Here is a 12,361-nt window from a genome sequence, read left to right as displayed (position 1 = left end):
ACCTCTGTCATTCTCAATATCAATATATTGAGCGCTCGTCCTGTACAGGAACAGAGGCACTCGAAGACGCCGGCAGCGATGGATATGGCTATGCGGTAAATGCTTTGAGACCCACGGCTTGCCGAGGCTTGTTTTTGCTTACTCTAGTTTCTTGTAGCAGCTCTCACGATCCCACGGAGGCTGCCGACCTCTTCACTGTGCCTGTCCAGGATGCTCCCCTTGGCTCTGAGGAGGTTGCCCACCCTGGCGATGACCTTGAGCGGGTGAATCAACGACTACTATAACAACAGCAGACCCAGCACATTTTCCCAGTCTGTCTGCCCTGCCTGACCTACCATTATATCTTTTCTAAGCCTAGCTCCCCCAAGCCTACTGATGGTGACTCGACCATGGTCGATGCCCCCAAGTCCCCTACCCCTGTTCAAGTTCGACGCTGCACTCGCTGAGTTCATGGCCCAGGAGATGCCTCTCACTGGTTCCCCCAAGCAAGAGAACAATCCTCCTCCCAACCTAGATCCCTCGCAAGCGCGGTGCTAGCGATGACATTGCTGGATCCAGCAAACGATCCCGAAACCCCAAGTCGGAGAAGATCTGCAGTCACTGCCACGAGAAAGGGCACATCAAGACCGACTGCCCCCAGAAGGTAGCTGGTGGACAACGCATGCACGCATACTCTCTCTCTATCTCTCAACGGATAGACTACGGTCAGGCTTATAAGATTAAACTAAACAGGCTAAGAACTTTAGAGTATTTAGTTTAGTATAGCATAAATTGACCCACTGTTTTCGACCCTTATCCTTCCTTTTGACAGTTGAGCCCTTCTTCGCATCACAGTCCACGAAAGGCACCTTGTGCAGGTGCTGTCTCTGCAAGGAGACTTTTAAACGAAGGCACCCTGAGTGGATCAACAACCCGGCTCGTACTCGAAAGAGGCAGCTGGACGAAGGAATGGGTATCTCATGCAAGCCGTGAGATCGGGGGCGATGTATATGCAGCATAAACGATCAGAAATAGTAATGGTGGAGGAAGTCTGCCATAAGTTGGCTTGCAGCGCAGATAGTATGCCTCAAGCATCGGCGTGTTATTCAGCGAGTTAACAGTCGGAGTTCTATATTGCTCGTGTCGGTGGCAGACATTCTGTTGATAATAGGGGTACCTCCCATCGCCGTTTGATATGAGACAGGGAGGGGTCAACTACCCGAAGAGCAACGGAGTTCTCTAACATATAGCTTTGCAGATAGTGGCAAGGACAACGCGGATGTTGTTTTCATCGGTAGCAGCTACATTGTCGTTCGTCGACCTTTTGCTTCATTCAAGGTGAGATAATCTACTACCTCGCCTTTTCCAAGCACAAGGCGTCTTCGCCGAATGTCGAGACTGACTACTAGATAAGTAGCTCCTCCCTGGCGCATCGGTCGCCAAATGTATGGGTTCCCTCTTCTGATAACTCTCGTATCCTTCCATGGAGCAATACTAATCCCAACGTGTCGAGAAAAGCCTTGTCGTACAGATTTGTATCGCCAATATCACGGTGCTGGATTATATTCAGGGTGTTGTACTCCATCTTCAGGTAGGCGCCCAGGTCGATGCAGATATTTGTTTTAGATGAGTGAAAAATGGCAGCTCGGAAGGTTTCTATGATAGGTTTTGAGATGGTAAGAAGTCCTCATGAAATCAGGGAGATTGGCCTCTAGGAGCATAAGAGATGACAGTAGGAGGATAGTTTATGCTATTTAGACTAGACTTCCTAGACTATTTATTATTAGACCCCAAAACTAAGGAGATCAACTTCTCTGTTGCGGGGACCCTATGCCCTATAGCTTGTGCCTTCGTTGGCTGAATAATATCAATGGAGAAGGTTAGATGGTATTGGCAGAGATGGTTCCCTACTTTGGGGGCCATTCTCTTTGACATCATCACCAGCGCAAAGTAACAATAAACTGTCACATCATGTTGTAGAATAATACCAATTGTGTATAAATTGGCCATGAACGTGGGAGAATGCGCCAATATCACATGGCACTGAAGCAGGCAGTGAGAGAGGATGTTTCCATAAAAGGGTCAACCGGGCCGGGCTCAGGGACGGGAAGATATGGCAATCAGGATTCCTCCTTGTCTGATAGCCGAACCAATCCAGGTTTGAGTGAGTATAATCATATTTCTCATTCAGTTGATGTTAATAGCTAGCTAGGCTCATGTAGCCAACATTGTCAGAATGGCCATGGTGATGAGAGGCAGTCCACTTTCAACATGTCTGTCGCATGTAACCAATTTAATTCATTAAACCTAGTTGCAACTAATGTATTGACTTGCTGTTAGTCACATTGCCATATCATATGGGGAAAATAGTGTAGCCTTGTGGTCTTGTTACACTATATCTACTCTACTGTTTTGACTTCCTTTACACCTCTGGGGTAACACTGCTGGGGTCACTGCTTATTTTCTCTTATGAATATCAATAGTGCATCGCCAGATATGATTCCTCTAACTCATGTGAATTCTGTGGTATCACCCATCCAAGTCACCTGTCGACAGTAAGTTCACTGTTCACGCAACAAATGCTGCAACTCATCATGTATACTCACAGTACAGTAGCGTAACACATAATCTCAATCATTTTGGAGAGCTCATGTCAATCACAAAACTCGTTTGGGTCTGTGCATTGTGAATTAGAGACTACCATGAGCTCGTAATGCCCAGCCCCTATTCGGACAGCCCAACTACAAAGGTCAACAGAACGACGAAGACCTGCAAATATAATTATGCACAAGGTTTCTTTGCTTCTTTTTTTATGTCGTTTGAGAAAAGAAAACTAATTTATAAATCTTAACAAAGGTGATATATCTACCTTATCAGTTCGTCAATGAACCTTGTTTCTCCCCATAACTTCCTTTCCAACCATTGTAACCCGTTTCCTACATGATTTGAATGCCTGTATTTCAACTGTAGGCTCTCATCGTGTTCTTTGGCCTATTCCTTACTTCCGGATCCACTGTCTCGCGATGCGAGTTTGTCGCATCTTTCGCTGAAGTTGGAAGATTCCATACATGAGAGCCTCACTTGTAGGAGGGCAGCCCGGTACGTACACGTCCACTGGAACCACTCTATCACATCTCCGGGGGGGGTCAGTTGAGGTCTATAAGATGGCAGGATGATAGGGAACTTACCCTCGGACGACGGCGTAGCTGTAGTGGTAGTAACCACCACCGTTAGCACAAGAACCCATGGAAATAACCCATCGAGGCTCAGGCATTTGATCGTAGACCTGTCGGAGAGCAGGAGCCATCTTGTTGGTAAGAGTGCCTGCAACAATCATAACATCGGACTGTCGGGGCGAGGCACGGAAAATGATACCGAGACGATCCTGATCGTAACGTGGTGTGGAGAGATGCATCATTTCGACGGCACAGCAGGCCAGACCGAAGGTCATAGGCCAGAGGGAGGACTGACGAGCCCAGTTGGTAACAGCATCAAGTGTGGTACTATGAGTGTATGAGTTAGCCTCATCATGAACCGGTACCGGACGGCGGTTTTTGTCGAGCTGCGCCCAGGATTTTTGGCGTATGTACATACAGAGCGTATTGAAGAGCGCCCTTGGGAGGAATCTCGCTGGGCAGAGGAACCTCTCGGCGAACGTTGCCTACACCAGTGGTTGATTGGGTCTGGAGGGCGCTCGCATCGCGGCGAGAGTTGGTCGTGAAGGCGGCAACAGCGGTTCGGAAGGGAATGATGGCAGTCGTAGGCTTAGCTAGAGTATCGAGCATCGTTAGCGAGGCATGTTGACATTGCGATGGCCATATTCGAAGTTCGAGTTATAAAAACCCGCCTGGCCGGAGCTGTCGAGAGCACCCACCTCGGAGGGCCATTGAGGCCGCGGATCGCGTAGAGGAAAGCATCTTGGGTGATAGAATGATTCGGCAGACGAGATTTCCTCGATCGCACGATATCAGAGGTGACGAGAAGGGGAGATTGGCGCGGGCGTAGTCGACAGCGTTGGCGGAGCGAAGCTTTCTTGGTTGACGTTTTGGATGATTCGCCTCTTTGCTTGCCGAAGAGGAATAAGGCGATTCTGATTGGCTAGTGGTGCTTGGATAGAGGCCCGTGGATTAGCCGGGGTGTGGGGATGGTTTTGGTGATAACCTCGACTTTAAGAGAATGAATCCCAAGATAAATGATCAGGAGGAAGTCTTGAATTGTAAAGGATTAAAAATTCGAGAACAATTGGATTGAGAATTTTCTTTTTTGAGCCTCCTAAAGAGTGATTCACCTTACACTAAATCATCACGGGGTTCAAAAGTCTCTACTCTCAAAATCCATGACGTTCATATTGCCTTTAGACAGTGAGTCTGCCAGTAGACAACAAATTTCCAATTGGAGGGTTTTCCTAGCTTCAAATCATTTGAATCTAGTGGCGAATATCTTCTAGATCCAAACTTCATGGATCAGGGTCCTCAATTGCAGATGTAGTAGTGTAGATTAGTCCGGAATAGATGCTCAGTCCGCAAGAAATAGGTAAACAGCATAAGGCCTGGTCTAAATGGCATAAAATATATCATTCTAGTGCTCTTGAACATTGTTCTCCAATGGCCTGGGGACTGTGCAATATGCAATTCTACATACTTTCTCATAACCAATCAAATTCTTGGAATGTCATGTTTCTCAACATCCATTTCGGTATCGAAAAGAGTTTACAGACAGGGTTAATAACCGGGCTAACAGAACTATCGTGACTGTTAATATTGAAGCGTGGTTAAGCAATTGGAAAAAAATAAAGAGGCTTCTCACACTAATTTGCCCTTATTCGACAATTAACCCAATCTCAGACGTCTTATTTCGCATTAAAGATGTTCAGGTTGAGTATCGAATCTAATTGAAAGCTCACCTACTAGGACAGGGTATCAAGCACACATCACTTCACAACAGTCTGGTGTATTCCGGCGGCAGGTGCTTCGCGCTTGGCTTTATGGTTATCTCTACAAACACGTTTATTCCCAGAACGACACGTTAACTAACGTGATCTTGTAGATCTTCCCCAGAGTTCACGGCCCCTTACAGAAAAGGGGCAGTTAATTGACTAGCTTCATTTGAAGCCGTTAAAGTCAAAGCCTGGTTGGCTCTGATCCCCCTGCAAGAAACACATACGATATGCTTTGTTAGTGTTTGTAAATGAGTTGATTTAGGTTACTGACAGGGCGACAGGTACAAACTACTAGGCTGCAGGGTTTTGGCGGTGGTTCACTTCGGAACCGGGGATAATTAGCTGCAGCTTCAATCACAGGTCGGTTATACACAGATATTTTCGTAGGGTCGCTGTTGGTTAAGAAATCGCCAATTGAATGATTATGTTTGACCAGGCCTTGGGGGTTCGCTGATCTTGCTCTAACTCGGTTTCATACTGTAAAATGCTTGTAGTCTCGGTTGTCTCTCGCTTTGGCCATTGATCAAGGATTCAATGAACGGGGATGTGGTAAGCGACTCTGTGCTATTCGCGGTCGACCGTAATGACCGCGGATGGTTTATATCGATATTAATTAAAAATCAAATGCCTTGACCCCTGGATGAGGACTTCAAGTCACGCTTTCGGATTTAATAACCGGTTTATGCAGGGATCGTGGTTGTTTCTATCAAAAATGAAAGACATTTGTGGTTACCTTCACAAACTGTCAGTAATGTCATGTCACTTTCTGTAGCAAATGGATAAAAGTCAGCCACGGGGCGCCAACGCGAGGCTAGACGCAGCTAGTTTTTGATATGCATACAGAGCCCTGCAGTCTTTAAAATGCCGAGTTTAAGATGATGTTATTCGAGAACCAAACAATTGTTTGACTGACAACTAAAACTACGGCATTAAAAGAATCAGAGTTGTCAAGGACAGATAGTCTCTAGTGACATAAATAGCATTCCAACCCCATCAGATCGGTGGACCAACTCAGCTTATAATCACTAACAAGATGCCAAGCCACCCCGCTAAGGTCTGGATGCGGGCAGAGCAGTAGTTGCCGTTCTGAGACCTGTTCCCCCTTTCTAGCTGCATTTTGCTGCTTCGTAACCTCCAACGGCAAGTGGGTGGTTTTTGGGGATGGGTGGTGCAACCTTGGAACACACTCAGATGCAGCAAATCAAACAAGTTTACAGAAAATAAACCACATATCATATATAATGCCGAATTAAAATCCAACTACCCATAAAAACAAGTTCTAACTCCGAGTCCTTCTCAGCACGACTCCCCTGAAGTAAGCCGTACCCCAGCATAATACATCTCCATAAGACCGAACCTCACAAGGTAACCAACCAAAGGATTTCAAGCTAATCTTTAGCTTCCAGACTTCAGGTAGTCTTTCCGCGAATGGCCTGGATATTTCTGCTACTCCATTAGAATGGATGCTGATTACGTATCTTCACTTGGTGCAACTGCTGTCGCGAGTTATGAATTCCTTCTTTTAAAATAGATGTCTCATTCGAATTCAGTCAAGAGCGCCTTCTTGTTAGTAAAATCTGTCTGCTCCTTCCCCTTGCAAGTTCATACACTCGCATGTGGCCCGCAAATTCAATCTTCAAGTGTGACTTCTCCACGCTACAACGCCTCCTCCCCTCCACTAAAGGGCCAGAGAGCCAGGTCTTGACTTCCCGGCCATTTCCACTTCCCACCTCGACTCGACAGGGCAGGGCAGGTACTCGTCAAGGAACTCCTTCCTGTTCCACTTGACTGTTCTCAACACCACAATCTCATCTCAACTTTGTCGCTTTTCACTTTACTTTAGTAATCATACCATTTTCTTGTTTTTCTCTTCTTTGTCTTCTATCTAAAAATTTCTCTGCCCTATCCTACTCCGGCCTTTCTTTGCGTCGCTGCTACGATATCCACTACGACCCGCCGAATCCCTACCGAGACCAACCTCGAACGTCTCCTCTCCGGCGCATATCCAAGGAATATCTCGCTCAATAATGCCCTTTTACATTGCTCTTTGAGCTTACGGTCATTCATCGATGCTTCGTTCGCCCACTCTCCCGAGGCGCGCATAAATCTCCGACTCCTCCGCCGCCTTCGTCACCTTCCATCATCATAACCGTGACCATGATGTGGCCTGGGTTCAAACAATGGCTATCGAATTGGCCTTCTCGATTAGTCTTCCGCTATCTCAGTACCCTATTTCTTATATGTTTCGCGATCACCAATTACATATTATGGACCAGCAGTCAAGGCTGGGATGTCACCGAACCGAAAGGCCCCGTCACTTTGGGCCCAAAACATCCAATTAAGAAGCTCATGGCCGATGCCCGCGCTCGTCATGAGAACCTTCTCTCAAAACGAAGCTACGATCTATATGACGCCGCTGAGCGCTATCGCTCTCGCCGAGGACGGCACCCCCCACCGGGTTTCGATAAATGGGTCGAGGCTGCTATTGCTTCAAAGAGCATTATTGTGGAGGACTATTTCGATCGCATATACAAGGACTTGGCTCCTTACTGGGCGCTCGACGCTCATACGCTTGCTAGGCGCGCATCTGCTTGGCACTGGGTTGTCAAAGTTCGCAACGGCGAGGCTACCGGCGTTGGTGACACAACGGAGCGTGTGCCATGGCTAACGTTATGGACCGATCTTGTCAAGGAGTTCGCAGAGGATTTACCTGACGTCGACATGCCAATCAACTATATGGACGAACCCCGGCTCCTGGTCCCCTTCGAAGACTTGTCGAAGCTCGTCGAACAAGAGCGCGACAACCGACGCATAGCTCCTATGAGGGAAGTTTTTACAAAGTTCAAAAGCCTTTCCAAACTCGACGATGAAAAACCTCAGCCGTACGACCCTTACTGGTACAATAGTTCAGCAAACTACTGGGAGCTTGCGCGTGTGACGTGTGACCCTAACGCTCCGTCGCGCAATGTCCAACAAGTCTCAGACTTTAAAGCTCCTGTCGAGTACCCATCGAACTGGAGCCCCGAATATGCGTACAGAGGGTATATCAAGAATTGGACCGCCTCCCAAGATCCTTGCCAACAGCCACATCTGCGTCAGATGCACGGGAGTTTTGTTGCACCCCTTAGCTTGTCAACTTCTACCGAATTGATCCCATTGTTCGGCGGATCCAAGCTCCCAATGAACAACGAGATTTTGATTCCTGGTGCCATGTATCTCACGGCTGATGAGTTTTACTCTGGAGGAGACAAGATGGGCCCAGCATGGCATGCCAAGAAGACAGGTATCGTGTGGAGGGGCGATGCGTCTGGTGGTGAGCCGAGGGCTGACGTTTGGCACCGCTTCCATCGTCACCGTCTTATGCAGATGCTAAACGGTTCATATGTCGACAGTGTCGAGCATGAAGGCGTGAAACCGAAAACTTTCCAACTACCAGACCCAGACCACTACAACAGCACTCATCGCACTACCAATACCCTTGGCAAGTGGTTGAAGGAGATATCTGACTGCGGCTTCAAGCGACTTCTATGCGAAAAGGTTGGCTGCGAGCAGTTTGCTCCTTACTATCGCGAACTCAAGCATATGCCTATGAAAGAGCAGTACGCATTCAAGTTTCTCCCCGATACCGATGGCAACTCATTCAGCGCCCGCTTCCGAGGGTTTCTGCGCTCTTCGAGTATGCCTCTTAAAGCTACGATCTATGCCGAATGGCATGACGATCGTCTTACTCCATGGGTTCATTTTGTGCCCTTTGACAATACTTTCCAGGACCTCTACCCTATCCTCGAATTCTTTACCGATGAAGAAGCTGGTGGAGATACCGCAGCCCGATTCATTGCAGAGAAGGGTAGAGACTGGGCGAGCCAAGTCCTGCGTCGTGAAGACATGCGCCTCTATACTTGGCGTTTGTTGCTCGAGTGGGCTCGTGTGTGTGATGAAGACCGCGAGAAACTAGGGTTTATAAGAGATCTTGTGGAACCTAGGAAGGACTCTATACGGCGGTACTCATACTAAGATCAACAGTACTTGTTTACTACACCACCTGGTCCTCTGCAGGATAGGATGGTCCCTGGTGCGAATGTATATAACTAATATTCACGGCCTGGCGTTCCGGATTTGGATTATTTGCCTATAGAAGAGCGGATGTTTGACATAATGTGGAGGGCATATAATACGCTCAAGCACTTCATCGATAAGAGGCATACGTGTGTCGGGAGATAAAAGTCACATAACTAAGGATACCTCGAAACCAACAAGATTGGTCCATCGAAAGAAAATGAAAAAGAGACAAAACAGAAGGGATCCTCTCGTTTTTGGTTCTCGAATGTAAAATGTTAGGCTAATTCGCCATGATAATAAATAAAACACAATACCAAGTCTTGTCACGATTAACATGTCTTTAAGCTATGGATGGATGCACGGAGAACGCCATACAAAGTAAGAACCAGAATCGCGGCAGCTTGTCGGTCGTCATTTCATCCACATTACTGTATATATAATATATATGCTCGGTCATTACATTGTACCAAGAACACTTCATCGCGCCACGCCCATGATGAACCAACGCCGAACAGTATTGCAATATGCATATTCAAGCTTCCATGCCATGGTCAAGATTTCACCTTTTCTTCTCATAGCTGTAAATTCGTCACTGGTTCTCGAGCAGGTTGACCCTTCAGGTGCGCTGCCGATCCTTTGAAAAGGCTTTGCCAAATGAAGGCTTCGCTCAAGAGCAGCTCAATGTCCTTTTCCGTCCAGCCCTTGGTGGGAAGGCTCTGAAGAAACATCATGATCTCCTGGAAATCCATGTCGAGGAGCTTATCGGACCATTTCACAAGAAAGGCCGCACACACGTACAAATGGAATTCGGAAAAGCCCTGTTCTTCGGCCTGGTAGATTGATTAGTTTTCTCAAGTCTTTGTTAACAAAGGGGGTGACAAACCAAATAAGTGTCCCACATCCGAATGGTGTTTTTGACACTGAATTCTCGCATCAAGAGACAGTTCATCCAACGGAAACTGAACTGAATGAACTCGATGCCCTCTTGCTCCAAATGCTTGGACAAGTTGGCATCTATGCGCGCTGTCAAGTCGCGCAGCGCAGTAACCTGTCGTTGAATACCTGGTTGCGCCACGATGTAGTGGTCCTGAATGCCATCGAGCAGCTTTGTAAGACACCAGAAAGAATCGGCTTCGACTGCGTCCAATACAGACTTGGGAAGTTGTCCCGGGTCCATTCCTGATTCAATATCAGGATCTCCGATATAAATGCCAAGAAACACTTGCCAGAACGGCGTTACAAGGTCGTTGATACCCTGAACATAGCCGCTTGCTGGGTGTCGCACAGCCCACAGATATAGAATGCGCTCAAGTGACCGTTGTGTTGCTTCGTAGCTGTACAGCTCAATATGTGGGTTGGTACGAGGTACGTCGATGCTGATTTGGTGCCAGATGGCCTCATCCAGGCCTCGGGTTCGGCCTGTGGAGGCTGTATTTGCTGATGTGGTTGTAGGGCCTCCTCCTCTTTCGAATGCCTGGCGAACACCGTCCAAATATTCTTTGCGTTTCCTTTCCAAAGTAGCAACCCGGCGCTCGCTATTCGCCGGAAGATAACTCAGCAGTAGTTGCCAGGTGATGGCGCGAACCTCCTGCGGCACACCAGACCAGGCGAGTTGTCTCAAGTCGGGCAACGAGATTGTCGAAGCTTGCAGGAGCTTTTTGAACTTATTTATACGCGTGATTCGAGAATTGATGGCATCGGTTTCTTTAGGTGTGGCGTTGGCTGGTACAGTAGGGTAGTTGATGAGGTGTAGAGCATTGGCGGGGTCTTTTTGTCCATTGTCAGTACCATGCGAGAAGCGCGTTGAAGTGCGGCGGGCAAACCTTTGAGAATTTCCTTGTATTGCGGTCGAAGTATCTTGCCTTCGCTCTTCTTGGGCATGGGGTAAGTGGGCGCAGGTCGCTCGATAGCGATATCAGCGCTATTAGAATATCGTCTTGTCAGGAGGGCATTGGAAGAGGGCCCCTCAGTTGATGGCGATAATGTACTCGACTCGGCCCTGTTCTGTGTAGCAATGCGCCGCGTCCTTCTCTTCGTATTAGACAGGCTAGGCAAACCGAAGTCATCACCATCATCGTCCTCATAACCCATCATCTCGTCTTCGTCCGCTTTCCAGTCATCGTTCGTGTTGGATAGGAAGTTGATGTAGCTCTTGTAGGGAGGGGAACCGCTCTTGCCTGGGGTCGCCCTTGACGGGGGAGAGGCTTCTTGGATTCGAATCTTAGCTGAAGAGGAGGAGGGAGGTGTTCTAGGGCGAGAGGAGTTGGAGTTCCTAGTAAATCGACGTCAGCGACTATTGTCCCTCTCATGATCACAACAATCCCACTTACAAAGAGTCGAATTTCAGCATATCAGCATGGGAATATGCAGCGCCAACAATGAGACCAGATCCATGGCCTGCAGGTGACGTGACATTTCTCTTTGATGTCGAGCTAAGACTGTCTCGTGGTGGCGGTCTCCAGAAAGGTGATGCGGAACTAGTTGGACAAGCTTCAGCAGGCGAACTCATATAATGCGAAAGGCCAGGACAAATAATACATACTCTGACCGATCTATTCAACAGCAATTGAGCTTGTATTAGCAAAAAGTCGTCATATTTTAAGCTCCCTTCTGAACATACCAACTTGGACCATCTCCTGCGGCAGTGGGGCTGTTAGCAAAGGCGGGTGGCCATTACGTCGAGTCTCGTGAGCCATGAGAGCTTCGACGGTGATAGTCAGTACTTACAGATTGCGCGGGCTTCTTGCCGCTTCCAGAAGATGACCACATGGTTCGATGACGAGAAGCGAGGCCGTTAACAAGAGGCCTGGGACTTCTTTTACATGCTGCGATGCAACGCGACGCTATGATGTTGTAAAGTGCAGGAAAGTCAGTAGGTTGGTTGGATTGACATAGGTAGTCGATGGATCGATGAACAATAAGGAACGGGCTTAATTAGGCTGCCCTGGCTCGACCACGAGATCACCCCGCAAACAGCGCTACCACAGCTTGAACAACAGCGGGTGCATAGTGGGGTTGTCCGCTAAATCACCCATAACCCTGCCCGCGTCCGGCGGGCTACTTGCCAGCGCCAGCCCGTCCGTGGCCTCAATACTACAGATCCAGGATAGATCTGCGCTTAATTCTTTGATAACAACATCAGCACTGCATAATGGTAGTTGGAGCCAGATCAACAACATAAGCTACATTTACAAATTTGAAAGGCGTTTAATTCGGAAAAGAAAAGGGGCCTCAATAATAATGCTAAATTATGTGAATGATTGCGCTGTGTCCACTTTCATGGGCCTTGCTTATAACATGAACTATAGGATGGGAATTTCAGGAGAGTTGTAATCAATTATTAAATCACGCCCAACGATTATAGATTGTCATGATGAGAAATGA

General features: G+C 47.7%; 3 protein-coding genes across 3 annotated transcripts; 1 reads left to right on the top strand and 2 right to left on the bottom strand.

The window, feature by feature from the left end:
• Positions 1-2,903: 2,903 nt before the first annotated feature.
• On the bottom strand, positions 2,904-4,041 carry EDB82DRAFT_11498 (uncharacterized protein). Its single transcript, XM_025731937.2, has 4 exons — positions 3,854-4,041; positions 3,574-3,748; positions 3,168-3,482; positions 2,904-3,113 (listed from the first exon to the last, which is right to left on the bottom strand). The coding sequence occupies exons 1-4, from the start codon at positions 3,894-3,896 to the stop codon at positions 2,978-2,980; spliced, it is 669 nt and encodes a 222-aa protein (XP_025590912.1). The 5' UTR covers positions 3,897-4,041; the 3' UTR covers positions 2,904-2,977.
• Positions 4,042-6,849: 2,808 nt separating this feature from the next.
• EDB82DRAFT_11451 (uncharacterized protein) lies at positions 6,850-9,130 on the top strand. Its single transcript, XM_025731938.2, has one exon. It carries the CDS (start codon positions 7,076-7,078, stop codon positions 8,930-8,932), a length of 1,857 nt encoding a protein of 618 aa, XP_025590913.1. The 5' UTR covers positions 6,850-7,075; the 3' UTR covers positions 8,933-9,130.
• A 180-nt stretch (positions 9,131-9,310) lies between these two features.
• On the bottom strand, positions 9,311-11,873 carry EDB82DRAFT_483173 (rab-GTPase-TBC domain-containing protein). Its single transcript, XM_065608206.1, has 7 exons — positions 11,705-11,873; positions 11,598-11,619; positions 11,520-11,529; positions 11,308-11,454; positions 10,801-11,249; positions 9,861-10,744; positions 9,311-9,807 (listed from the first exon to the last, which is right to left on the bottom strand). Exons 1-7 carry the CDS (start codon positions 11,744-11,746, stop codon positions 9,550-9,552), a joined length of 1,812 nt encoding a protein of 603 aa, XP_065465338.1. The 5' UTR covers positions 11,747-11,873; the 3' UTR covers positions 9,311-9,549.
• Between the last annotated feature and the right edge of the window lie 488 nt (positions 11,874-12,361).

Source organism: Fusarium venenatum (genome assembly GCF_020744135.1).
Source record: "Fusarium venenatum strain MPI-CAGE-CH-0201 chromosome Unknown EDB82scaffold_1, whole genome shotgun sequence".
Taxonomy (NCBI): Eukaryota; Fungi; Ascomycota; class Sordariomycetes; order Hypocreales; family Nectriaceae; genus Fusarium; species Fusarium venenatum.
The sequence above is the reverse complement of the archived record's forward strand: the minus strand, read 5'-3'. Positions and strand labels throughout refer to the sequence as shown.

Excerpts from the sequence above, each read along its gene's own strand:
- EDB82DRAFT_11498 (XM_025731937.2), bottom strand. The coding sequence starts at position 3,896 with ATGCTTTCCTCTACGCGATCCGCGGCCTCAATGGCCCTCCGAG. Across the intron at positions 3,483-3,573 it reads GGCGCTCTTCAATACGCTCT|TACCACACTTGATGCTGTTA; the intron begins GTATGTACATAC and ends ATACACTCATAG. Across the intron at positions 3,114-3,167 it reads AGCTACGCCGTCGTCCGAGG|ATGTGATAGAGTGGTTCCAG; the intron begins GTAAGTTCCCTA and ends CCCCCCCCGGAG.
- EDB82DRAFT_483173 (XM_065608206.1), bottom strand. The coding sequence starts at position 11,746 with ATGTGGTCATCTTCTGGAAGCGGCAAGAAGCCCGCGCAATCT. Across the intron at positions 10,745-10,800 it reads ATACAAGGAAATTCTCAAAG|ACCCCGCCAATGCTCTACAC; the intron begins GTTTGCCCGCCG and ends ATGGACAAAAAG. Across the intron at positions 9,808-9,860 it reads GGATGTGGGACACTTATTTG|GCCGAAGAACAGGGCTTTTC; the intron begins GTTTGTCACCCC and ends TCAATCTACCAG.
- EDB82DRAFT_11451 (XM_025731938.2), top strand. The coding sequence starts at position 7,076 with ATGATGTGGCCTGGGTTCAAACAATGGCTATCGAATTGGCCTTCTCGA.